This window comes from Gallinula chloropus (assembly GCF_964237585.1).
Source record: "Gallinula chloropus genome assembly, chromosome: 21".
Taxonomy (NCBI): domain Eukaryota; kingdom Metazoa; phylum Chordata; class Aves; order Gruiformes; family Rallidae; genus Gallinula; species Gallinula chloropus.
Window position 1 is genome coordinate 653,394 of NC_140106.1, and position 27,383 is coordinate 680,776.

A 27,383-nucleotide genomic window follows, 5' to 3' on the forward strand; every position below is an offset into this window, starting at 1 on the left:
TTGGAGCATAGGAAGTTCCACACCAAAATGCAGAAGAAATTTTCAAAGTCAAGGTGACAGAACCCAGGGACAGGCTTCCCAGTGTGTTGTAGAGTTTCCTTCTCTGCAGATATTCAACACCCATCTGGATGCCGACCTGTGAAACCTGTCCTAGGGACCCTGACTTGAAGGGGGTCTTGGACTTGATAATCTCTGCAGGTCCCTTCCAACCCCCAAAATTTTGTGAATCTGTAAATAGGGAAGAGATTGAGGGGGGTTTCAGGTAGGCAAACATCACAGTGCTGACAAAGGAGTCCACTCCCATGTAAGGAAGGCATGTGGAAAAGACTTTGTGCCATCCCTGCTCCGAGGGGATACTCAGCACAGCCCTGAAGATCTGCACATAGGACACCACAATGAACACAAAACACCCAAAAGCTAAACAAGCTCTGGCCACAATTTCCCTGAGCGTGGCCCGTGAGCAAGAAACCTTGACGATCTGGGGGATCTTCTTCACAGAAGAACTGGTCAGCAGCATTGCCTTGGCAGAGGGGCAGTGAAAATATATTGGCTGTGACAATATATTTAATAAGAAATCAAAAATTATCTCTTGCTTTTTGCTGTCAGAGAAAGGAGTGAGAAAATGTAAGGAACTTTGCAGACAAGGTCGGTGAAGTAGGGGGAGAAGGTCCTCCCAGCCTCATTGCAGAGATTCCCTTGCAACCCACGCAGAAGACCATGGTGAATAAGGCTGTTCCCCTACAGCCCACGCTGGGTGATGTGGAACAGTGATTAATTGTGCAGCCTGTAGACATCACCGTGCTCAGGCAGGTGCAGACACCTGAAGGAGGCTGTGACCTCCTAGGAAGCCTGTGCTGGAGCAGGTTTGCTGGCAGGGCTGTGGAGGACCCAGGCTGGAGCAGTCTGTTTCTGAAGGACGGCACCCCATTCAAGTGACCCACCCTGGAGCAGTTGGTGATGATCTGAAGCCATGTGGGAAGGACTCATGTTGGAGGGGTTCATGGAGGACTGTGGGTGGAATGCAATTCTAGAGCAAAGGGAGACTGTGAGGAGTCTTCCCCATGATGAGGGGGGGGATGTGTGATGAACTGACCCCAACCCCCAATCCCTATCCCCCTGTGCCACTCAATCAGAGGAAGGAGAGCACTGGATGGGTTTATTGTTGTGTCAGGTTTATTCTCCCAGCTTCCACCTTTGAAACCGTTAGATGTAGAGAAATACCTCCCAAGCAAAATGTGTGTGGGCTGAAAAAGGTTTTGGGCACCTCCCCAGGGTGGGGATTAGAAGAATCAGTAACCTTGGGGTTCAGGGCTTTCATATTGAATGGAAAGGTCCTAACACTGCCTGACATCACTTTGCAGCTCTATCAGCATCAAGTTTCACAAATGCTCCATACCCAGCAACAGCACCCAAACAACATCTGCGAGGGATGAAGGATCTTACTGGCCTGAAAACTCCTTCACTAGGAGCACCAGTAACCTTGGGGCTGAGGCCTTTCCTAGCCAAGGGAATGGTTGTAACAGTGTCTGACATCATTTTCAAACTCTACCAGCACTTGACCTTTTGTTACATCTTCTCTTCCCCATGCAGCTGAGGAGGGGGAGAGATAGAGCACCTTTGGTGAGCACCACACATTCAACAAGGTATGGAAGAGGAACAAATCCATGGGCATGTGGAGTCAATGGTCGTAGGCTGCAGTAATGATCATGACACTCTTGCCCAGAGGAGCAGCCAGGTAGATGCCCAGGAAGAGGCAGAAGTGCAGGAGCTGCAGCTCCCATGTGTCTGCAAAGGGCAGGAGGAAGAACTGGGTGATGGAGCCGCTGTTGGACATCTGCTGACTCTGGTATGGGAAAGTGTTGCAGAAGTAAAAGACAGGAGGGAAAAGAGATTTATGACGACGAAATTAAAATGCTTCATTTGTGTCACAAACTCCTAGGTATGTATGAGGAGCAGAAGCCTCTGGCATGGGCTACCAAAGAGTCATTCCTGGTCTTCAGTTTTGGGTACGCTCAAATGGGGGTGACACACATTTTCAATCAGATGAAGTCCACTCTCATGGAGAAGGGGATCTTACAAACTTCTCTACACCCCCAGTAATTTCCCATGGGAGCTGGGACCAGCAGCTCCCAGACAAAAGGTGTCTATTTGTGCCTGGCAGGACTGGAGTAAGAGACCAGCATTGGAGTGTTTGAGGCAGACAGAGGCCAGAGCTTCATCCCCTTCAGTCCCCAGGGCTGGAGTGCAAGGAAGAGGGGTCTGGAGTGATGTGTCTGACTCCCTTCCTTTCACAGGGAGAGAGACCTCTCCCTGTCCCTGCCCTGGGGGTCCTGTCTCATGGGAAGACAAGGAAAGTAAACTCTCCTGAACCAGTTCTGGTTTGATCAGAAGAAAGGACTCTGCTGGACAGACAGATTATTCCCCAGACGAGGGAGGCAATATCAGAGAGGACTTCATTATATTTCCAAGTAAGTTCCTTGGAGCTCCAGGGACACCCTGAATGAGCCCAGGGCAGATGGAGTACGTGAAGCATTCATGTGGTCCTCTACTATGAGCTGGTCTGGGCTCCTGGGACAGTGGGAGCTCATGGCAACCCAGCAGCGCTGCATAGAGACAGCTCTGGCCAGGAGCAGTTTCTCTGCCAAGCACAAAGGGTTGGGGACACTGCCTGTAGGCACCGAGAGGAGACCTGTGAGGCTGAGAGAGCTGATGGCTGCTGAGAGCTCACTGGAGGACAAATCTCATCAGCACTCTGCCTGGTATGTCTGTGGGTGCCGGGCAATGCAGGTTCTGTTCCTGGAGGGATCTCCTAAAGCTGGGACATGGGGCAGTGTGTGGGGTCTGTCAGGAGGACAGGTTCTCTCTAGGACCAGAAAGTGCTGCCTGGAAGGGCTGCCCTTCTGCCCCATCAGAGGGACAGGGCAGGACAGCTGTCTTCTCCTGGGCATGGTTGTAGAGGTGTGAAGCAGCATGTGTACCCAGGGGTGCCCAGGGCTGTCCGTGTGAGCAGGGTCCCTGCGCCCCGGGGGCTGTGTGCTGGGGCAGGGACTCTGCTGCTACCAGGGTCAGCACTAGGGCTGTCTGGTGAGATTTGCACAGGGAAATGGAGAGTGCGAGGAGTGACCCAGGGAAGAGGAGCATAAGATTGTTCTGCAGTAATAATGTGCTGCATGGGTCATGTCTTCTCCTAGCTCCATCTGATCCCTTAGAAATTCCAATGGGACATTGAAGAACAACATCAAGGAAACATTTTCCTGTAGGTTGAGTCTTTGCTTTGACTTTTCCTCTCCTGTGGGCTGTGCTGACTGTTGTAGATGACAACTTACTTCTCACCTCAGTCATAGCCAATGAAATCTCGATTCTCATTAAGTCTTAGGAGCTTCACCTGAGCCCTGCACACACAGAGGTTCCCCGGGGCAGTGCCCTGATGCCAGGAGGGATCTGCAGAGCAGAGCTGAGCACAGCGCAGGTGGGATGAGGTCTGTGAGCACAGAGCAGGAGGTGACTTGGGCAAAGAAAAGCAGCTGCAGGGATAGATGCAGGCAGCAGAGACATTATCAGGGAGGGGGATGGAGCTGCTCACAGAAATGTCCTGGCAGTGGGGATGTCGGACCTCCCTGACATCCCCCACATTGCTGACACTTTCCTACAGCAACCCCCTTGTTTCTGCCACCCAGCACAGACTCTACACTCAGAGATCCAGAGTTTCAGTGTGTTCTCCTTGCCAGCTCAACCCCAGTGAGGAGAAACCCCTGAGTGCCTGTCTGTCTGTCCCTGTCCTTATAGACTTGGCTGCAGCATTTCTTGCTTTTTCCCCTCCTGTCTTTGCTGCCTTTGTCCCACTGTTACCTGCAGCACTGGGCACGTCCATAGGTGGGGCTGGCACTGAGCTGACCCTCATCTCAGGACCCCCAGTTCCTAACCCAGCTGACCCTCTTCCCATCAGTGGCACACTCAAGCCAGTAAAAAACAGACCTCCCAAAAGGGACCTGCCAAAAGTCTTCCTGAATACAGAGAGTCAATTTGAGGGCATTCCATAAGTAGTGGAAGGGATTTTCCTCAAAAAAGATTGCTTATTTCTCACTGCCTTTCCTCCTTGGTCAGGTCTCCACACTTGACAGCAGCTGATGTCCAACAGCAGCAGCTCCATCAGCCAGTTCCTCCTCCTGCCCTTTGCAGACACACGGGACCTGCAGCTCCTGCACTTCTGCCTCTTCCTAGGCATCTACCTGGCTGCTCTCCTGGGCAATGGCCTCATCATCATCACCATAGCCTGTGACCACCACCTCCACACCCCCATGTACTTCTTCCTCCTCAACCTCGCTGTTCTTGACTTGAGTTGCATCTCCACCACTGTTCCCAAATCCATGGCCAATTCCTTGTGGGACACCAGGGCCATTTCCTACACAGGATGTGTGGCTCAACTCTTTTTCTTTGTAATTTTGATCATCACAGAGGCCTGTCTCCTCACTGTCATGGCCTATGACCGCTACGTTGCCATCTGCCACCCCCTGCAGTATGGGCCCCTCCTGGGCAGCAGAGCTTGTGTCCACATGGCAGCAGCTGCCTGGGCCAGTGGGTTTCTCTATTCCATTCTGCACACAGCCAATACATTTTCTTTGCCCCTCTGCCATGGCAATGCTGTTGACCAGTTCTTCTGTGAAATCCCCCAGATTCTCAAGCTCTCCTGCTCAGATGACTACCTCAGGGAAATTGGACTCGTTGTTGGTGGTGTCTGTTTAGTTTTTGGGTGTTTTGTGTTCATTGTGGTGTCCTATGTACAGATCTTCAGGGCTGTGCTGAGGATCCCCTCGGAGCAGGGACGGCAAAAAGCTTTTTCCATGTGCCTCCCTCACCTGGCCGTGGTCTCCCTGTTTCTCAGCACTGGTGTGTTTTCCTACCTGAAGCCCCTCTCCATCTCCTGCCTGTCTTTGGACATGGTATTGGCATTTCTTTACTCGGTGTTTCCACCAGCAGTGAATCCCCTCATCTACAGCTTGAGGAACCAGGAGCTCAAGGATGCCATGTGGAAACTGATGACTGGATGTTTCTATGCAGCAATAAACTGCTTGTCTTCTTCTGCATACAACTGACAATGTAACTCCTGTTATGATCAGTTCATATTTAATAGGGGTTTTAGTTGTTGGGTTTTTTTCCCTCTAGTTTTTCTAAGCTACAGTAATTCAGCCAACGTTCATCTCATTCCTAATGCAGTATCTCCTGCTGTTCCATATAATGATGAGCTGTGCTCTCTTTGCATTATATCTGCTTCCACAGAGCCATAATTTTCCTCATTTTTTCCCTTTTATTAATAAAAAATTTACAAGCATATTTTCATCAGCTGAATAACTCGAGTACTTGTCTGTAATGGCAATGCTTTCCCACCATGACAGGACGGGACAAGGACAGTGTACTGACAAAATTCACCGTGAATGTAGAACAATAATGGCCAGTTACACCCACACCCAGTGCTAACACAGGGTACCTTATTTATCTGAAAATTAGAGAGTACTGCCTGAAAGAAAGACAGACAGACCGGCTCTTCTTGAGGCAGCAAGCCCATACCCTTCCCCAACCAGCTTCTTTTATGTGCAAGTGGTGTCAAGTGGTATGGAAAACAACCCAGGTGAACTCAGATCACCTGTGGTGGCTGCTTCGGGAGGTGAGCTCTGGCCTGGCCAGAACCAGGACATTATCCAGCCCTTTTTCCACACCATCTACATCATGGGCGGATCTTACATGTTCAGAGTATTGGGGACATTCATAACATCATTGATCTGTTATGTAGAACATCTGCCATGGACAGATTTAGTTATACACCAAAAATTTAGTGGCTATCCTTTCCTAGAGCTAAACCCCCTTGAGGTACACACTGGACTTCCCCATCCTTTCACATCTCCGACCAAGTGCACCCAGGTCCCTGAACAAAAGCAATCCCGTGAATGGGTTTGCCTTTGTCTGAAGAAGGAACATCCCAGAGTGTCTTCCCCAACAGGTTTTTCATGTGTAATACAGGGACTTTATGCCCCTCAAAGGTCTGTTGAAGACTGCGGTGGTTTGGCCCTGGCTAGAGGCCAAATGCCCATCAAAATCCCCCTATCACTCCCCTTTTCATCCAGAAAGGGGAGAACATAGATAGTGGGAGGCTTAGGGTCTGAGATAAGGACAGAGAGGTATCACCCTGCTGTTAGTGTCATGGGCAAAACAGACTCAACACAAAATAAATAAAGAAAACTAATTTATTACACTACAGCTACACAAGCAGTGACGCCAGAGTCAGGTAGTGAGAAGAGTGGCCAAGTCTTAAAGCACCTTCCCCCATCCCTCCCTTCTTAGCAGACTTCACTTTAGTCATGATTTTTCTCCCATCATCCCCCCCACAGTGGCACAGGGAGGGACAGGGACTGGGGAAATGGGGTTTCAGTCAGTTCCTCCAAAATGTTTTCCTTCTTAGCTGGGGGGGTGGAAATCCACACTCCCTTCCCCTGCTGCACTCTTCTCTCTCTCTCTCTCACTCTCTCTCAAATCTTCTTAAAACTTCTCTTAAATCTTCTAGGGAGATACCATGACAAAAGGTTTCCACCACAACACCCACGCATCAAGGCAGTCTCAGACATGACTAGCTGGAGAACTGGTCACAAGGAGAAGAATTTGGTCATTCTGGGGGATGCCATAGCAGTCAGAGGTGCTGAACTGGAATCTGGCCATGAGCACATTGGGCTGCACTGGGAGGAATGTGGCCACGCAGACAAGGGCCCTTCTTGTCCATTTGGACTCAGCACAGGTGAGGCCACCTCTGGAGCAGTCAGTCCCAGTGTGGGCTCTCCAGTCTGGAGGAATGGGGAGGAACTGAAAGAAAGTGGGCAGAAAGTCTGCCAAGATACAGTTAGGGGTCTTGTATGGAGAGGCTGAGAGACCTGGGCATCTTTAGCCTGCGGAAGGGGAGCCTGAGGGCAGCCCTCTTGTGCTACGTGAAAAGAGCATAAGAAAGGAAGTGTTGCCGTTCGCGGCGTGGCGACCTGGTTCAGTAACGGCACGGCGGCCACCCTCTGGCCAATCGGGCCATCAGCACGCAGACACCAATGTGGTGGACGGCAAATGGCATTTAATGGTGACAACAGCCTTATATAGCTTAGATTTATGATGTCACTTCTGCCCGCTTACATCATAGGCTTAACGCTATTGGCTACCTGAGAAAGTCTTGAAAGGGTCCTGGAAGGGTCCTACCTTTCCGTACAGCACAACATCTTCCAACCGCTGGACCCTAACTACCTACATCTCCCTTCCCCCCCCCACCCCTTATGCTTATTTAAACTACTGAAAGTGCCAAGTGGCTTACAACACTGATAGCTTATAGCAATGATTACATCTTATAATACTGATAGTATAAGGCACACTACGTAAATGATAGTCAGAGGTAATATGAATAGTAGTTTGTACTAGAGACAACTACAAGATAGTAAAGATAGTACTTATAAGTTACATTCTTAAAGCATCTGTTGGTTGTCTAGAAAGAAAATGTTAACCTTCTCTAACCAACTCTTGACAGGTCTCGCTGTCGTGTCACTAGAGAGGCCACTCCCGTGGCTGTGCCAGCTACTCCCAGGCCAAGCAGTGTTGCTATTGTCACAGTTGTCAGTATTTCTCTCTTTTGGAGTCTGTTGTCAACTTCTCCCCAATGATAGTATATTTCTTCATCCAAATGATATAGGACCCCGGGAACAATCCAAATTTGTGCACAAAAGTCAGTTGCAGGGTTGAAACGCTCAAGGGACACACAGGGGGTTAGACCTGTCTGATAACAGATCCACATCCCTGATGCTGATGGAATTGCCCATTTATAGGTTCTATCAATTGCAACGGTTTCTGCACAGACCCCACTGTTCCAGCTCGCTAAGGTGGCATTGCCAAAACATATGCCTTGGCCTCTAACCTGGTTCAAAGGGATTCCTCTCCGTGGTGTATCCCACTTGCACTGAGTCGGATTATCGTCCGATGAATAGCTAAAAGGAGTGTCGAGGGCAATGCCCTCATAGAAAGGAGGACAGACATCATAGCATAACCAACATGAACTTGTGAGATTTGGGTTGGATTGATTCAATGACCTAAAGGTAGCATCCAAACACAAAAGAATTGTTTATCTGTCAAATGGTGAGAGTGCATGACCGATTTACCTAAGGAGACCATTTGCTTAGCTGGTAGGGGACTGGTTGGGACAGAAGTGGGAATTGGCAGGTTGTCTTTTCCTTGCTGATTATTGCTTTTGATTATGACATTGGGATCGATTGCTGAGATGCTTCTTAGCTCCTGTTTTTTAATAAAAAACAGTCCTCCCCTATCCTTGCCAGATTCCCAGTACCTAAATCCCCAGGTTTTACTGACAGCCCGTCCCAGGTCATTTTCATTGGTTACATTTAACATAAGATATTCACATAACTCTCTATCCTTAGGTTTTATTGCCATCTGAATCCTCAAAGTTCTCACCCATGTTTGATCTTTGTACCTAAGGCATTTGTGAGGTCCAAATTGAACCTTTAGGTACTTATCCGGTCCTGCTCCTGGTTTCCAGTCAGAGGCTACGGTCTCACATCCTCAAGAAGGACGGTAGTAGTGACTTGGGGAGTTGCAATGAGATTTGCCAGGATTAAAGCTAGGACACACATAGTACCTCACATCGCTTAAGCAAGGCTTCACTGGGACTAGGTCACAGGGGGACACCTCAAAGCTCGGGGGCCCTGAGGTGACGATCTTTTGTAATATTTTCTGATCCTCCCATCTTCCTAGCACCCATTCCCATGGTTCATGTTCATACAAACCCATAGATGGTACGACAAACCCTAAAAGTAAAATCACACAGAACCATCTCTGCACTTCCCCACGGAGGTTGTTTCGCCGTTTTTTTGATTCTGCCAGCGTGGAACCTCCAAGTGCAAGCAGGGTGTTTGCTGACTTGTTGTCCTCCTTTGTCACCAGGGTGTACAGGTCACAAGGGCATCCGATGATCTGATCCTGTGGATAAAAACTCACAGTTTTCATTAGTTTTATTCCGGAGGTCTGGCTTAATGGATTTAAGTGGACACCACTTAATTCTACAATCTTTTTTAACAGCAGCATAGCCTTGTCCCGTAAAGACCAACCTCCACCCTTGTTCCCATTCCCCTAGTTCATTCCTGATTACAACCAGTGGGCCTTCTTCTAACACTCGTGTGGCCCAATGTTTTTAATTGCGGCTATTCACTTCCTCTCCCCTGGGGAATTGGTTTAGTGCTAATAGAGCAGTTGCCAACAGGCGTGCTTGATCTCCTAAAGGAATAGTATTTGTAAAACCTTCTGCCTTCGCTAACACTTCTAACTTAGATTTTAATGTCTGATTCGCCTGTTTGACTATGGCTTGACCTGTGCTGTTATACAGAATCCCGTATGTCAGGGTGATACCCCATTTGTGAGCGGATGCCTGAACTGATTTAGAGACCAAGTATGAGCCATTGTCTGTCTTAATTTGATTAGGAATGCCGAGCCATGCCGTGGCTGTTAGCCAGTGCTGGATGGTCGCTTTGGAGTCGACCTTAGAGTGTTGTGTAGCCACAATTACTCCACTGTATGTGTCTACAGTTACCGCTAGCCACGTTCGAGGTTTCAGCAGCTGACAGAGCATAAAATCCGTCTGGTGATTTCTGGCAGTGAGGGCACGTGGCTACCACGTGTTTCGCGTCTGTGACTGAGATCCCACATCTCTTTGCTAGCGCTTTAGCTCCAATATGGAGAGACTCGTGTAGCTGACGAGTGTCTCTTAGCGTCCACAACCCTTTTGCAGCTGTGTCTGCTTTGTCATTGCCTGTTTGGAAAAACCCGTTTACCGGGCTGTGGCTGTTGATGTGGATGACAGATACGGCGCTCTTTCGAGAAGCAAGTGCTTCTTCTAGCATTAATGCAAGTGCAGATGTTGACACACCAGGCCCTGACATGGTTAAGCAAAGCTTGGCTGTGAACACTGAGTCAGTCACTATGTTGAGATGCTCTGTTGGAAACAGTCCGTACGCCAGCACGATGGCCATTGCTTCTAGCTGCTGTACTGAAAGTGCATAGTCAGTCATTTTAACACAGTGCCATTTTTCTTCTGCTTTCCATACCGCAGCCGCTGTTGAGGTTGCTGAGGATGCATCTGTAAAGACCATTGGTCCCTGTTGGGGTCGGTCCAGGACCTTTTGTGGAAGGTCGATGTCGATAACCGTCAGCATCTGAGTCCACAGCGGCTTTGTAGCGTACCCGATTTCTCCGCCAAATCCGGCTAATGCTATAGCCAGGTACTCTGACATTGCCACTAACTGTGCTGGGAGCTGTTTGCGGAAGGGTAGGTATATCCTGGCTGGTTCGATGCCCAGGTGTCTTAGGGTAAGTTTTCTGCCTTTCATGATGAGGTTACCGAGGCATTCGACTGCTGGTGAGAATGCACACGACGACTTCCCCAGGACTACCCACTGTATCAGTTGAGCTTTTTCAGGGGGGGCCTTGGGCTAGTGCTCCTACTCCCCCTCCCTCTGAGAAGCATACATACAAATCAAGTGGTAGGTCTGGGTTCCATCTGGTGAGTGTGCTTGATGATATCTGTTGCTCGATAAAATCGAGAGAGTTCATTGCCTCTGCTGTCAAAGATTTTTGCTCCCATGGGTTTTTTCCCTGTAAGAGATCGTACAGGGGATTCATGATTTCTGGAGGGATCAGGACGATGTTACAGAGCCATTGCAAGGATCCCACTGACCGCTGCATATCATGGAGCGTTTTGATGTTTCGGCAGATTTTTATTAGAGGTGGGGTTACATAGGAACTTGTTATCCCCACTCCCAGGAAACTTACACATGGCCCCTTTTGATTTTTGCGCTCGCGATTTCGAACCCGTTTGATTTCAGAGTCTCTGAGACCATTGTGACTAACTGGTCTACCTGACTTCCTGTTGGTGCAGCGATCAGGATGTCGTCCATGTACTGAATGATGGTCGCAGTCAGATCACTGTGCCGGACCGGTGCCAGTGCTCGACCCACCGTGATCTGGCAGATAGTGGGCGAGTTGATCATTCCCTGAGGCAGCACCTTCCACTGGAAGCGCAGGTTAGGGCGTTGGCTGTTTTGGAATGCGACAGAAAAAGCAAACCACTCACTGTCCTCCTCATGCAAAGGTATAGAGAAAAAACTGTCTTTAATGTCAAGGACGGCACAAGGTTTCCCGTTCAGTATCATACAGTTCATGGGCAGCAGTGTTTGGACAGGACCCATAGGTTGAATTGTCTTATTTACTTCCCGCAGATCATGTAGGAGGCAAAACCCCTCACCGGTTCATTTGGGTATTATAAAAACTGGAGTGTTCCATGGGCTAATAGATGGCTCTATGTGACCTCGTTGTAGCTCGCGGTCGACTAGCTTGAGAAGCGCATCCATTTGAGGTTTTGGCAGGGGCCACTGCTCGACCCACACCGGGTCAGATGATTTCCATGTTAGCTTAATTGGTGGGAGTGGGTATACTGCAGTGGCCCTTACTATAAATTTGTTACCCTGGCTTTCAATAGGGCTAAAGCGTCCCTTCCCAACAAGGGTGGGACTCCTGACATGACATATGGAAAGAGGGTGATGTATTTTTCTGGTCCCTTTTCAGTATGGAGTGTGATTGCTATCAATTGAGCGCTCTTTCTGGCTTGAGTTAATCCCCCAACTCCTCCCACCATGGGGGCATTTTCCATTTTCAAGTGTGGGGGCCAGTGCATTTCGGGGATGACTGTGACGTCTGCTCCGGTATCAATTAAAAAGGGAACACTGATGGTAGTGTCATCTAAAGTATTGTAAAGGGAGCAAACTCCCCACACCACCAGCGGGTCATCAAGTTTTACAGCCAGGGCCACCCTGGGGTCCTGACCCCAGAGGGTATTCCCTGCTGTCCCTGAGGCAAAGGCAGGTCTGCCTGCAGTGTTGGTTTGGCTATATAATTGGTCGCTTCTTGAGGTGGCAACGAGTTTGGAATTGCCTTGCCCCATCTGTGGCTGATATAATTGGGACGCCTCATGTCCCACTCGGGAGAGAACTGGGTGCGTCCCGAAAGTTTCCCTGATTGTTACCCCTGCAATCCTTGGAAAAATGTCCCCTCCTTCCACAAGCCCAGCAGTGTCCCCTGGGCCGAGTTTGGCATGGGGGGAGCACTATTGGCGGATTTCCAGACTGAGGGCAGTTTCTCCCAATGTGGCCTGCCTGACCGCATTTAAAACACACCACTGCATTGGCTACTAGGGTGTGAACAGCTGCCTGGATTGGAATTAAATGTTCTTCCCTCGCAACATGCTTAATCATGTCTGCAATATCTGACCCTGCTGGTAGTGATCGGAGAATTTCTTTGGTTGCCGAATTACACTGCTGACGTAAGCATTCTGCTACGACCGGGCCTTTTGCTTGTGGAGGCAGCGCTGACGAGTCTACTGCTGCTTGGAGGCGATCCACAAATTGTGTGAAGCTTTCGCTTTCGCTCTGCTGTATTGTGGCCCATGGTGATGGCCTAGTGATGGCTCTAGAGACTGCGCGAATAGCTTCTCTGGCTGCACGAGTAGTTGCCATGACCTCAGGGGGCCGTAGGCCCTGTGCTTGTGCCTGAGGGGTAAGCATTGCTGGATCTGTACCCATTAGCTGCTGCAGAACGTGATCGTCCCCAACTGCTTGGGCCAGTAGCCTCGTACAGTTCTCATCCCATTCTTGTTTAAAAATGATCATTCCTGCCCCATTAAAAATCAGTCTACAAGTTTGTTTTATATCAAAGGGAAGTAGGTCATCTCCTCCAAAAACCCCATCTATGAGGGTGGAGACCATGGCCAAATTAAGCCCATTATCCGCAATTGCTGTAACGATCGCTTGTGTATCCTTAGGGTTTAATGGCGAGTGAGCCCTGTGTGTCCCGGGCATCACCCAGACCGGGAACGCTAACGCGGCAGATGGTGCCCAGTCGGCACACGCAATTTGTATCTTTTTCCAATCCGTAAGAGGCATGTTTTCCCCTAATGATTCTTTTTTAATTTGGATGGGAATATTTGTGCTTTTGATTTTGCCGATTCTGATTTCCTGCTCCCCTTCTGAGCTGGAATCGTTTATGAGCCGCTCGCCCTGACTAGTATCCGACTCGGAGCCAGAACTCGACTGACCGGCCACTTCCGGTTTTCCCCTTCTTTTTGTCAGGCTCTGACCCTGCCCACCAGCTTTGTGGGTGGGTCTTTCTTCTTGCCCCCTCGACTCGCCCCTCCTCCTCTGCGGGTTCTGATTGGCTCTCCACCTATCACTCACGCTCTTGTCCCTTCCTTCTTTATTTCTACCGCCCTTCTCCTCGCCTTCCCTTTCACATGAGCTCGCCAGCTCTGGAATTTCCTCCCTTTTCGCGCCAAAAGTATTTTTGACCCGCCCTTCTTCTCCGCTGGCGCCATCTTGGAGAGCACGTGGTGGCGGCCATTTTTCCTGAGATTCTGATCTTTTAGCGGCAGCCCTAACCTCATCGGCTAGCCCACCCCAGAGAGATTTTGCTTGCTCCTGCCCCTCCGTAAGAGTTTTTCCTTGGTCCTGCCCCTCCGTAAGCGATTTTGCTCGCTCCTGCCCCTCCGTAAGCGGATCGGGGTTCGTGGATGGAGGAGGCTTATCGCCCTTTCAAACTTTGGGCTCAGCAGGCTTATCACTGTCTGGGGGCTGCAAAGTTTTTGTAGCCACCCTACCCTAGCCTTCCGGAGGGCCTGTACGACCCTCCCCCACGATTTCAGATTTTTCCCACTACCTGAGGACATAGTTTCCTCAGCCAAAGCATTAGTACACTTCCCCCACACCTTAGGATGGAGAATATCAACCGGCTGGTCATTGACCCCGATTTCTAAAAGTCTCGCAACGACGAGAGTAAAATCTTCAGCCTGACACTCAATACCCCACTGCGTACACAAACCCAATACGACCTTCACAAGGGCTTCCATCCTCCTTGCGGGTCCGAGGGCGTCCCCTCCCCCGGGCAGGTCCTGCCGCTCCGGCCACCGTTCACCTGACACAAGCGAGTCTCCCGGGTTCCGGCACCACTTGTTGCCTTTTGTTTAGGTCCGGCAACCTATTTCAGGAACGGCAACGGCGCCACACTCTGGCAGCACGGTCCATCAGCTCACAGACACCAATGTGGTGGACGGCAAATGGCGTTTATTAGCCAGAGGCACGGGGCTTTATACCCCAGGGCTGTGATGCCACCCCCATCCTCTCACCTTACCTGCTACTTGCTATTGGTTACCTGTGGAGGGGAGGGGTCTTACCTTTCCATACAGCGTGACATCTTCCGACCGCAAAGCCCTATCTACCGACAGCCAGGAAGTGTACACATGGCAGCAGAAGAGGTATTGACGTTCCCCTGTACCTGCATTACAGTCAGTCTGTCTCTTTCATCTCCCTCATCATACAGGTGTTTCCACTACTCCTGTTGATATGGCTGTGACTTAGGAAATCTTTTCAGGAGACTTGCAGGTCATAAGCTCTTCACAGGTTTCCACCTCCGCTTGCTCTTTGGTGATTCAGATGCCACTCGGCTCTCCAGTTTCTGCTTTGAGACTCTGAGAGTTGGAAGACATCCCATCATTCAGAACTCTAATGAACTGTTCTATCAGAAGGTCAGTGTGTTGATAAGTGACATTTCTGTGTATATGATTAAATTTTTTCTGGGGGAGAATCTCCTCTGGAAGCTGACCCCCTTCACACGCTGCTTGGCTGTAGCAGGCAGCTGAGGAGAGAGATTTCATGGTTATGAAACTGGATCATGTTGAACTGCTGTTTGTTGTCAGAGAAATCTGTCTGTGCCTGTGAGCACAGATGATGCCAGGAAAAGTGTTGGGAGTCCCAGGAGGCCAGGGAGGGAACTGCTGGGCTTGGGGAAGAGCAAGGTTCTCCAGACAGACTTGGATATGAAGAGACTGTCTTTCCTGCCTGTCCAGATCTCCTTAGGAGACCTCTGGACCAGCACCCATTGCAGCATGCTGATGAACTTTCTTCCATGATCTGAGATATGACAGAAACATTTTTTCCTTTGAAAAAATCCTCCATTGCAAAACTCCTTTGAAATTTTAATCACTCAAATAAAACCTCTCCAATTAGTCATACAAGTCTTATTTTTTTAATTAAAGTGAGTTTAAGAGACATGTTTGTAAGGGCTTTCTGTATGATTAATGAGCCCCATGGTGTCTTTTCTTCTGAGTCCAGAAACCTCAAGATACCAAATGGAGAATGAAGAAACCTCTCAAGAAGTCCAAGTCAGGAGTAATGCCCAAAGTACCTTGAAGCATTAACAGGCTCCATTGGGAGCCATTCCTGACAAAGCCTCCCCATGGGCTCCTTAGAGCAGACAACTGGAGGCCATGAGGTTAAACCCTTGCCTTTCTGGCCGTTGTCAGACTCATTTTGTCTTTAGCCAACTTTTGAGGTGTCGTGATTTCACAGTCTCCTTCCTCAGTAGAACATCTCTCACAGGGTTAAGCTTTGTGGAAGGTGAACCTCACTGGTGGCAGATTGCACTTGGCATAGAGTGAGGAGTGTTTAATTTAATGGTGAATCTTGTCAGGTTTCTTCTGTTGGTGGGAAAATAACTCCCTGTGTGCTGCCTGTGTGCAGCCAGTTCTCTAAGGAAAGCAGGGGAGCTGGTACAGAGGGGCTGTAATGCCCCACTGCAGAGTGCAGCAGAGAGACCTGATGTAAGGACATCTCAACTGACCCTTTTTCAGACCAGTCCAGACATCCTTAGGAGACACCCTGGATCAATCTCAGTCAGAGGTTGTCACCTCTCCTCTACAGTGAAAATAATAACCTACACCCTTAAAAAGAAATCAATTTTGCTATGAGCTCCCTTTGAAACAGCTTCAATGATCTGTACATCTCTTGAAGACTTGAAGATAATTACATGAAGAGACACAGCTCGTTAGAGCTTGTTTTTTACTTTTAATGAGCCCTGGGGTGCATTTGGAGATGAGTCCTTGAAGCTCAGGTACTGAGAGGAAATTGCACAATAAACTCCATGTCAAAAGCAGAAGCCAAAGTACCCTGGAGTATTAATGAGTCCCGCTGAGAGCCATTGCTGGCTGAGCCTCCCCAGGGACTAGTTAGCACAGGTAATTGGAGGCCATGTTGGCTGGTAGGCAAAGGCAATGTACAAGCAGCTGAAAGGCTGAGCAAGCCCTGGGTTGGTTTGATAAAGCAGAAAGGCCAAGCCCTGACCCCCAGCTCCAGGGAAGACAGGTCCTGTCCCTCAGGTATTGCTCTGGTTCTTCCTGGGGCAGAACAACATGGGGTGTGTAATGATGATGGAAAGTACAACAGGATGAGAGTATCTAGACTTACTAGGGGTGTGTTAGGAGACACCAAGCCTCCCCCACCCCAGTTCCTTAGGACAACATTTCTCCTCATTGTAGGTCATCTCCATAGTGAAGAAAGAAAGACCAGGGAGACCGTACATTCCCAATCAGATTCAGGAGGAAACATAACATAGGAAAATGAGGACAATGCTGAGGTGCTTAATGAATTCTTTGCCTCTGTCAGAGGAGCAGTTGTACAGAGAGAATCCAATTCCCTGAGCTAGGAGACAGGGACATGGAGCAGAATGAGCCCACCTCAGTCCAGAAGGAGATGGTCCTGCTGCAGGAGATGTGCACAGATCTGTGGGGTTGAATGGGATACACCCAAGGGTGCTGAAAGAGCTGGTGGAGGGGTTCACCAAGCCACTTTGCATCAGTCCTAGCTGACTGGATCAGTCAATGTAACCCCCTATATAAGAAGGGACAGAAGGATGATCAGGGAAATTACAGGGCTGATACTTTGACTTCCGTGCAAGAGAAGCTGGCGGAGCAGATCATCCTGAGACGTATTATCCAGTTCATGAAGAACCCCCAAGTGATCAGGCCCAGTCAGCTTGGGTTCATAAGGACAGGTCCTATTTGACCAACTGGATATCCCTCTATGACAGGGTGACCTGCTTCTTGGACAAGGGAAGGGCTCTGGATGTTGTCTACCTCGACTTTAGCAAGGCCTTGGACAGAGTTTTCCACCACCTTCTCCTAGAGAAACTCGCTGCTGTGGCTTGGAAACTGTGGTGGTTCAGCCCCAAACAATGGCTGAGCACCACATGCTGCTCGCTCACTCCTGGAGGAGAAACAGACAGAGCCTCTTTGGGCTGGGATATGGATTTAGTCTAGGGGCATTGGAAAAGTTGGTCTTTCAAGATCCCCTTCCAACTCCTAAGGTTCTGTGATTCTACGATAGTTAACTGATAAAAGCACTATGAAAGAGGAACAATAACCGCCCTTGGCAAACAACAGTCACACCAGGTGGTATCACAGAGTACCCTACCAAACCAATGATAACAGAGTGCTATATGAGCTAAGAACCAACCAGATGCCCTGTCCCCACTCAGAGTGCCCTGGAGGAACCTAGAAGTGCCCCCCCCCCTCCCCCAACCAGCACCTTTTATGGGGAAGTGATGTCACGTGGTGTGGAAAACAACCCGGGGTTATCTCAGCTCACCTGTGCTGGCTGCTTGGGGAGGTGAGCTCTGAGCTGACCAGAACCAGGACACCCACAGTGCCTAGGAAAGCTTGTGTCTCCTTTTTGTTGGTTGGAGGAGACATTGCTGGATCAGTCCTTGACAGATGGTGGGGCTGTGTTTCCATCCCAGGGGCAGTTGATTCCAAGTGTACTGAATTCCCTTCCAAGTGACAGCAAACTGTGGCCTGTCCTCTGCTGCAACAGGACTCAAGGAGAAAGCATTTGCAATGTCGATTCTGGCATGGAATCACTTAGATTGGAAGAGACATTTAAGATCATCAAGGCCTAGTCCACCTATTGACCATGTCCTCAAGCAGAACATCTACACGTTTTAAATACCTCCAGCGATGGCGACTACACCACCTTCCTGGGAAGCCTTTTCCAATATTTGACTATTCTTTCAGTGGGGAAATATTTCCTCATATCTAACCTAAATCTCCCCTGGTGCAATTTAAAACCATTTCCTCTCATCCTATTACTTGTTACCTGAGCAAACTGACCGTCTCCTCCAGGGAGCTCTCCAACCACTCTGCCCCAGGCCTGTAGTGTTGCCTGGGGTTATTGTGACCAAAGTGCAGGACCTGGCACTCGGCTTTGTTGAGCCCCATAAAACTGGCCTGTCCTGGTTTTGGTCAGGATGGAGTTAATTTCATTTGTAGCAGTGGATGGAATGCTGTGTTTGAGAGTTAAAATGGGAGTAGTGCTGATAACACCCTGATGTTGTTAATTGCTGTCAGACAGTCAAGGACTTTCTCAGCTCTTCATGAGAAAGGAGGGGCGAAGCCAGGACAGGTGACCCAACTGACCAACGAGAGTATTCCATGCCAATTACGTCCTGCCCAGGATATCGGGGGCTGACGGGAGGAAGGCCTGGGGCGGCTCCGGGACGCGCGGTTCTTGGGGGACGGTCGGGTTCTGGGACGGCTCTGGGTGGCACGGCCTGAGTTGTGTGATTTGGTGAGAAACTGTATTGTGTATCAACAGCTTCATATATTTTTGCTCTACAGTCCTGTTAGTATTGTTATATTGTATCTTTCTGTTATCTTAGTAAACTATCCTTATCCCAACCCACGGGCCTCTTAATTTCTTGGTTTTGGGGTTATTTGCCCCTTCCTTTTCCCTTCCCTTACCTCTTCCCCCACCACCACCACCTTCCCTTTCCCTGCTCTTTTCCTTTAAGGAGCAGGCAGCTGCGTGGATCTTGGCCCTCAGCCAGGGTGAAACCATGACATGGCCTTTGCCCATCAATCCAGCCTGTCCAGGTCTCTCTGCAGAGCCTTCCTGCCTCCCAGCAGATCAACATACCCCACACAAATTGGTGTCATCTACAAACTTGCTGAGGGTGCACTCGATCTCCTCATTCAGATCATTAAGATATATCTTAAAGAGGATGGCCCCCAGCACTGAGCCCTGGGGAATACCGCATGTGACCTGTTGCCAGCTGGACTTAACTCCATTCACCAAAACTCTCTGGGCCTGGCCATCCAGCTATTTTTTAACCCAGCAAAGAATATACCCATCTAATCCATGGGCAGCTAGTTTCTCTAGGAGGATGCTGCAGGAAACAGTGTCAAAATCTTTACTGGAGTCCAGGTAGACCACATCCACAGCCTTCCCCTCATCCACTAAGCAGCAGGTCACCTTGTCGTAGAAGGAGATCAGTTTCTTCAAGCACGATCGGCCTTTCCTAAATCCATGCTGACTGGGCCTGATCACCTGAGTGTCCTGCTTTTGTTGCATGATGACAAGCCTGTAGTTCCCTGGGTCCTTCCTCTGTCCATTTTTGTAGGTGGGCGTCACATGTTCCAGCTTCCAGTCAGGCAGAGCCACCTTGGTCAGCCAGGACATCTGGTAAATAAGGGGAAGTGGCAGGGCGAGCACTTTTGCCAGCTCCCTCAGTAACCTTAGGTGTATCCCATCTGGACCCATTGACTTGTGGGGATCTAAGTGGCTGAGCAGGTCACTAAAAATTATCCTGGGACTATGAAGGCTTAATGGGTTAACTTCCCATTCTCATTTTCCCACTCAGTGCTGTGGGAATCAGGAGGCCAACTGGTCCTACTACTAAAGCCTGAGGCAAAAAAGGCATTAAGTACCTGAGCCTTTTCTTCATCCTTCATCACAATGGTTCCCCCAGCATCCAAGAAAGGTGGGAGATTCTCCCTGGCCCTCCTTTTGTTATTAACATATTTATACAATTTCTTCCTGCAATCTTTTACAGTAGTGGCCAGATTGAGCTCTCTTTGGGCTTTGGCCCTCCTTGTTTTTTTCCTGCATAGCCTCACCTTAGCCCTGTACTCCTCCTGGGTCACCTTCCCTTTCTTCCAATAATTATATGCTCTCCTTTTCCTCCTGAGTTCCTGGCTCTCTGTTCAGCCAGGCCAGTCGTCTTCCCCCCTGACTTGAAATCCGGCACATTGGGATGGCTTGCTCCTGCTCCTTCAGGACCTCATTCTTGAGGATCGTCCAGCCTTCCTGAGCTCCTTTATTTTCCAACACTTTCTCCTTGGGGACTCAATCCACAAATTTCCTCAACAGGACAAAGTCCACCCTCCAGAAGTCCAGGGTGGTGGTTCTGCCACCCCTCTTCCTTCCCCAAGAATTGAGAACTCTATCATTTCATGATCACTGTGCCCAAGACAGCCTCCAAGCACCACCTCATCCACAAGACCTCTGTTTGTGAGCAACAGGTCGAGCAGGGCACCTTTCCTTGTTGGCTCACTCACCAGCTGCATCAGGAAGTTCTCTCCCACACAGTCCAAGAACCTTCTAGATTGACTCCTCTCTGCTGCGTTGTCTACCTAGGAGCTATCTGCTAGGTTGAAGTCACCCACAAGAAGAAAGACCAACAATGGTGATGCTACTCCCAGCTGGCTGAAGAATATTTCATCTACCTCTTTGTCCTGGTTGGGTGGTGTGTAAAAGACTCCCACCAGGATTTGCACCTTGCTGGCCTTCCCTCTAATTCTAACCCACAAGCATTCAACCTTATCATCACCCTCATTAAACTCCAGACAATCTAGACAATCCCAGAGACAGAGGGCTACCCCACCACCTCTCCTTTCTCACCTGTCCCTCTTGGTGACATTATACCCATCCATCACAGCATTCCAGTTGTGAGAATCATCCCACCAAATATCTGTGATGGCAACTAAGTCATAGGCTTCTCGACATACAGTTACTTTGAGTTCCTCTTGGGTTTTGCCCATACTGAGTACGTTGGTGTGCAGACATTTCAGGGACCAAGCCGAGCCCCCCCCATTTTTGCCTTAAAATCACCAACATCTTGAACACAACCTGAGGCAACACATGGAGGGACCATACCTGTACCCTTTCACTCCAAACATACTGTGTCCTTTCGCACTTTGTCATGGAGCAAGCCTGCTATATTCCCCTCCCCTGCACCCCCAATCTTGTTTAAAGCCCTGTCTGTGAGCCCTGCAAGCTCCTGGGCAAAGACCCTCCTTCCTCTATGAGAAAGGTGGTTCCCATGTGACACCTGTAAGTGTGGTGCCATGTAGGCCATCCCATTGTCAAAAACCCCATAATTGTTACGTGTGCACCAGCTCCAGAGCCATGTACTAATAGATTAGATCTGCCTATTCCATCCAATATCACTACCTGGTACTGGAAGGAGGGAGGAAAAACCACCTGGGCCCCAGATTCCCTCACTAGTCATCCAAGTGCCCTGAGGTCCCTCTTGATTGCCCTTGAAATATGTACTGCAGCTTCATCACTCACCCTCTACCCCCCTGCCATGGCAAAGCAGTAGTGGGTAGTAGTCTGAGGGACGTACCAGACGAGGAAGTTTCCTAGTGATATATCCTGTAGCAGGGAGTCTCCTACAATCTTTTCTTTCTTGTTGCTGTTGTAGTGATTCGAGGAGTATGTCTCTCTCACCTTGGGTACTCCTCTGGCATGGTCAAATCAGGAGCCACATTGTTCCCTTCCTGGTCCTCCACAGTAAGAGCCTCATATGTACTGTTTAGAGAAATCTGGGGAGGAGGCATGGGCAAGGAGGTGGTATTCTTCCTTGACACGGTTGTGGACTAGTTTCCACTCACTGTGCCCCTTTAAGTTCTTAACTTAAAGAGGGGGTTGATTCCACTTCCATCTCATCGGGTGTGTTTTCCGGTGATTGTCTCCTCTCTTGTTTCAGGGAGCTCAGGCTGTGGGTCCACCAATTTATCCCATGTTCTGACTCCCTGATGCTCCTTAGCTTGTCTACTTCCTGTCTTAGTTCTAGCAAGAGGTTGAACAGATACATGCCTGATGCAAAGAGAGCACAGTTGGTGCTGAGTCTGGGTCACAGAAGATTGTGACATACTGCATTAGGAATGGGATGAATGTGAACCATGTTATCATAGCTTAGAAAAACTAGAAAGGAAAAAAAAAGAGCATCAAACCAAAAATACTACAAATTCAGACTGGCCCTAACATAAGTTACATGGTCAGTGATATGCAGAAGAAGATAACCCTTTTATTGCTTAGAAACATCCAGTCATCAGTTTCCACATGGCGTCCTTGAGCTCCTGGTTCCTCATGCTGTAGATGAGGGGGTTCACTGCTGGTGGAAACACCGAGTAAAGAAATGCCAATACCAGGTCCAGAAAAAGGGAGGAGAGGGAGGGGGGCTTCAGGTAGGTAAACAGGCCAGTGCTGAGAAACAGGGAGATCACGACCAGGTGAGGGAGGCAGGTGGAAAAGGCTTTGTGCCGTCCCTGCTGCGAGGGGATCCTCAGCACAGCCCTGAAGATCTGCACATAGGACACCACAATGAACACAAAACACCCAAAAGTTAAACAGGTGCTGACAACAATGAAACCAATTTCCCTGAGGTAGTCATCTGAGCAGGAGAGCTTGAGGATCTGGGGGATTTCACAGAAGAACTGGTCAACAGCATTGCCATGGCAGAGGGGCAGGGAAAATGTACTGGCTGTGTGCAGCACAGCATTGAGAAACCCACCCCCCCAGGCAGCTGCTGCCATGTGGACACAAGCTCTGCTGCCCAGGAGGGTCCCGTAGTGCAGGGGGTTGCAGATGGCAACATAGCGATCATAGGCCATGACAGTGAGGAGGGAAAACTCTGAACCAGCCAAGAAGAAAACCAGGAAGACCTGTGCAGCACATCCCAAGAATGAGATTGCCCTGGTGTTCCACAGGGAATTGGCCATGGATTTTGGGATTGTGGTGGAAATGCAGCCAAGATCCAGAACAGATAGGTTGAGGAGGAAGAAGTACATGGGGGTGTGGAGGTGGTGATCACAGGCTATGGTGATGATGATGAGGCCATTGCCCAGGAGAGCAGCCAGGTAGATGCCCAGGAAGAGGCAGAAGTGCAGGAGCTGCAGCTCCCGTGTGTCTGCAAAGGGCAGGAGGAGGAACTGGCTGATGGAGCTGCTGTTGAACATCTGTTATTCGTGGGCATGGAGACCTGTACATAGAAGAACAGGCAGTGAGAAGTTAGGGAACACTTCTTCGAGGAAAACCTCATCCAGTTCTATCAGAATACCCTCAGATTGACTCTCTGGATTCAGGAAGACTTTTGTCAGGTCCCTTTTGGGAGGTTTGTTTTGTGCTGCCTTGAGTTTGACACTGTTGAGAGGAGGGTCAGATGTGGCTCTGGAGAACTCTGTCCTGCCTGGCAGCAGTCAGTAAATAGAAGGATGGTGTGATCTCAGACTAAATCCCCTGTCCATAGGAATGAGCTTTTCAGCACTGTCACTCCAGTTTCACCCAAGGACAGAGCAGAGCTTTGGAGCTTTGGTTTTCTCCTGCCTGTACCTGAGGAGTGTTTCTTCTGTCAGAACTCCCTGACATTGCTGCTGCAGTGCCAGTGATACCTTCCCCTGAGTGCAGAGTGGGGGGAGCTGCTCTGTCCATCCGCTCTGGTCTCAGGTGCCCTGTGCTGGACGCTCTGAGATCACAACCTGTTCTTGTCTGTAAAAGAACCGGGAACCCAGAAAGAGCTGAGGAATCCAGTCCTCAGTCCTACAGATGGGGGTCCTTAAAGTGAGGACCAGTGCCAGCCCCACCAATGGATGTGCCCAGAGCCCCAGGAAATGGTGGGATAAATGTAACAAGAACAGGAGGTGAAACAGCAGAAAAACTCCAGCCAAGGCTGGAAGGACAGGGACAGACAGACAGGCACTCAGGGGTTTCTCCTCACTGCTGGTTGGGCTGCAAAGAGAAGATTCAGCCTGAAACCCTGGAACTCTGGGTCAGAGGCTTTGCTGGGAGGACAGAAACCAGGGGATGGCTGTGGGAAATTATCAGCACTGTGGGGGATGTCAGGAGGTACCAAATCCCGACTGCCACAGCATTTCTGTGAGCAGCTCCTTTTTTGTGGCTCTGTGACAATGTCTCTGCTGCCTCGAGCTGTCCCTGCAGCTGCTTCTCTTTGCCCATGTCACCTCCTGCTCTGTGCTAACAGACCTCATCCAACTTGCCCTGTGCTCAGCTCTGCTCTGCAGACCCCTCCTGGCATTAGGGCACTGCCCCAGGAAACCTCTGTGTGTGCAGGACTCAGCCCAGGCTCCAACATCTTCATGAGAATCAAGTTTTCACTGCATATTCTCAAGGGGAGAAATAAGTTCTCATCTACCACACTCAGCACAGCCCACAGGAGAGGAAAGGTCAAAGCAAAGACTCTACCTAAAGGAAAATGCTTCCTTGGTGTTGTTCCTCAAAGTCCCTTTGCAATTTCTCAAGGATCAGCTGGAGCTGGAAGCAAAGCTGACCCATGCAGCACTGTCTTACTGCAGAAGGACCTTACGCTGCTCTTCTCTTGGTAACTCCTTCAACCCACAGGTGCTTTTCTATCCCTGTGGAAAGCCCACAAGCCAGGCTGAGTGCTGACCCTGGCAGCAGCAGAGTCCCTGACCCAGCACACAGCCCCCAGGGTGCAGGGACCCTGCTCACCTTTGCAACCATGCCCAGGAGAAGACAGATGTCCTGCCCTGTCCCTCTGATGGGGCAGAAGGGCAGCCCTTCCAGGCAGCACCTTCTGGTCCTGTAGAGAACCTGTCCTCCTGACACACCCCACACACTGCCCATGTCCCAGCTTTAGGAGATCCCTCCAGGAACAGAACCTGCATTGCCCTGCACCCACAGACATACCAGGGAGAGGCTGTGCAGATTCCTCCTCCAGTGAGCTCTCAGCATCCATCAGCTCTCTCAGCCTCACAGGTCTCCCCTCGGTGCCTCCAGGCAGTGTCCCCAGCACTGTGTGCTTGGCAGAGAAGCTGCTCCTGGGCAGAGCTGTGTCTCTGCAGTGCTGCTGGGTTACCATGAGCCCACTGTCCCATCTCAGGAGACCAGCCCAGCTCACGGCAGAGGAGCAGGTGAAGACATCATACCCTCCATCCCATCTGGGCTCGTCCCTGGAGCTCCAGGGAACCTACTTGGAAAGAAACTGAAGTTCTCACTGACTTTCCCTACCCTGGCTGGGGAGAAATCCTTGTGTCCAGCAGAGTTCTTTCTCCTGATGAAACTAGAACTGGGCAGAAGGTCCAAGAATCACAGAATGTTAGGAGCTGGAAGCAACCTCAAAAGATCATCTGTCCAGTATGCCCTGCCAGAGCAGGATCACCTAGACTAAGCCACACAGGAACACAATCAGGCCGGTTTGAATGTCTCCAAAGAAGGAGATTCCCCAACCTCTCTGGGCAGCCTGTCCAAGTGCTCTGTCACCCTCACAGTGAGAAAATTTCTCCTTTTATTCACATGGTACTCTGCTCCAGCTTGCATCCATTGCCCTTTTTTATTTCTAAACCTGAATAAGGCCACCCCTCAGTCTCCTCTTCTCCAAGCTAACGAGGCCCAGCTCCCTCAGCTCAGAGGAACTGGTCAGCATTGCCCCTCTGCAGAAAGAGGACCAGCTCAGAAAATTGGGACAGGCTCCTGGAATGGCTGCATGTGAAACGTGGCCAGGCAGGATCCAAGGATTCACTCAAGGAGGCACATGCCAGGGGCTGACCTGTCACTGGGAACCTTGCTGGACCTGAATCTGGGCCTGTGAACACTGCTGACTGCAGTTAGAGTGGCACCCCATGGAAGAGACCCCCCTCCAGCTGAGAGAGAAAAAGACCCTTTGGGAGGCCTGGCAAATCGACTCTATTGGAGCCCTTGGAAAAGCGGAGGGGAAACAATAGTATTAGTGGGAGTGGAAATCATTTCTGGCCTAGTCCCAGCCCAGGCATTTCCAGGAGCAGCAGGAGAACATCCAGGGTGGGCCCTGACAAACTGGTTTCGCTTTCTGCCAACCCCCAGTCTGTTCAGTCAGACCAGGGCAGTCATTTCACTGCTGCCAAGGGGCAGGAGTGGGCCAAGGAAGGAGGAGTCAGGTGGGATTTCACACCCCGTGTTACCCCCAAGCTAATGGGATAGTGGGGAGAACTAATGGGCTTTTGAAAGGGTTTTTAAAAGCTCACAAGCCACAGTGGGCAGAACGACTCTGGGATGCAGTTCCCCAAGTCAATGATTGCTGGGGAAAAAATGGATGTCCCAACTAAACCCCCAGCTTCAATCCCCAAACCCCACGCTCCCAGCACCCCAAAAAAGCCAGTTTTCTCTCCTGGTCTGCCAGTCTTGGTAGAAATGCCGACCGTTGGGACCGTTCCCCTCGTCCTGGCTGAGCCCCTCAACAAATACACTTGGAAAGCAAAAGATGCCCATGGGAAGGAACACAAAGTCAAAACAAGGTGGATTATTCCATCCTTCTAATAACAATCTACACCCAGTTCCTTAATACAAACTGAGCCTGGGTTTTTTCTCTTTTCTTTTCCAGATGGAATCTCTGACACCTGCTTGAAGGAATAGATGAAGCTGTTAATTGTCTGTATAGTTTTAATAATTATTGCTTTGTTAATATTTATAGGAGGTTTAGCAGGCTGTCACAAACACTGATTTGGTTGATCATTATCACCATTTTTAATATCTGGGGAAACTTTTGTGCCCCCCTCTTCGGCCTGGGGTGGCAAAATGAATTTATAACTTTAGGCCAGCAGGTGTCCAAGTGTTAACCTGTCAAATTGTTGGGGATGTGGGAGTCCTTTAGGATTTAAAGATTGGCCATGGACGTCAAAACAGTATCCCCGAAAAGGCTGGTGAGTGATCTAAGTGACATAACCATTGGCAATGATTCATTATATAGGAATGAGGAAACAAACCCATGAAAATCCCCAGTTCCAGAAAAGGGGGAATATTGTCTGAATCGGAATGACAGTGATGGAGTTTTTGTAGGTCATAGTGTGTGTGACTGGACATTCAGGTGTGGAAATCATTGTGTCTTCCTTGGATGTCGACCCATTAATTGTTCAACTTAGAATCACTCTTTTCCTGTCAAAGGTGACATGCTATGGTGTATATTGAGCAACACCACTGATGAGCAAAACTCATCTCTCAATGTCTAAGTTGGGCATGGGTCAATGAAAATAGACATAAGGAATGATTTTATCGCTTTTTGTCTAATACCAGTCTTATGGGAGTTGATATAATTGGAGCAGAACATGTTATGTAGGCTATATACACCCCTTCTGGGTTTTTTTGTTGCCAGACCAAAGTGGAAAGAGTTTGGGAAGTAAAGTGTATGATGACCTGAGTCGATATCGATGGTCTATTGATGTTTCTATAGCAGGTGGGGGAAAGACAGGTGGAGCCCTCAACATATTGTACAAAATTATGGACCTGCAACCTAGAATCCTAATGATCTCGATCAGTGATGATCGAGAACCTATATATAATCTACATCTCATTATTCATCTACAAGCTATCCTAGAAATTATTACCAATGAAACAGATCAGGGGCTGGAA

General features: G+C 49.5%; 2 protein-coding genes across 2 annotated transcripts; one reads left to right on the forward strand and one right to left on the reverse strand.

Annotated features, from left to right (window-relative positions):
• Positions 1-4,127: 4,127 nt before the first annotated feature.
• LOC311199729 (olfactory receptor 14A16-like) lies at positions 4,128-9,199 on the forward strand (the record flags this gene model as incomplete). Its single annotated transcript, XM_084273864.1, has 2 exons — positions 4,128-4,940; positions 9,164-9,199. 2 exons carry the CDS (start codon positions 4,128-4,130, stop codon positions 9,197-9,199), a joined length of 849 nt encoding a protein of 282 aa, XP_084129990.1.
• Positions 9,200-22,057: 12,858 nt separating this feature from the next.
• Positions 22,058-22,981, reverse strand: LOC311199730 (olfactory receptor 14A16-like; the record flags this gene model as incomplete). Its single annotated transcript, XM_084273865.1, has 1 exon — positions 22,058-22,981. One exon carries the CDS (start codon positions 22,979-22,981, stop codon positions 22,058-22,060), a length of 924 nt encoding a protein of 307 aa, XP_084129991.1.
• Positions 22,982-27,383: the final 4,402 nt, after the last annotated feature.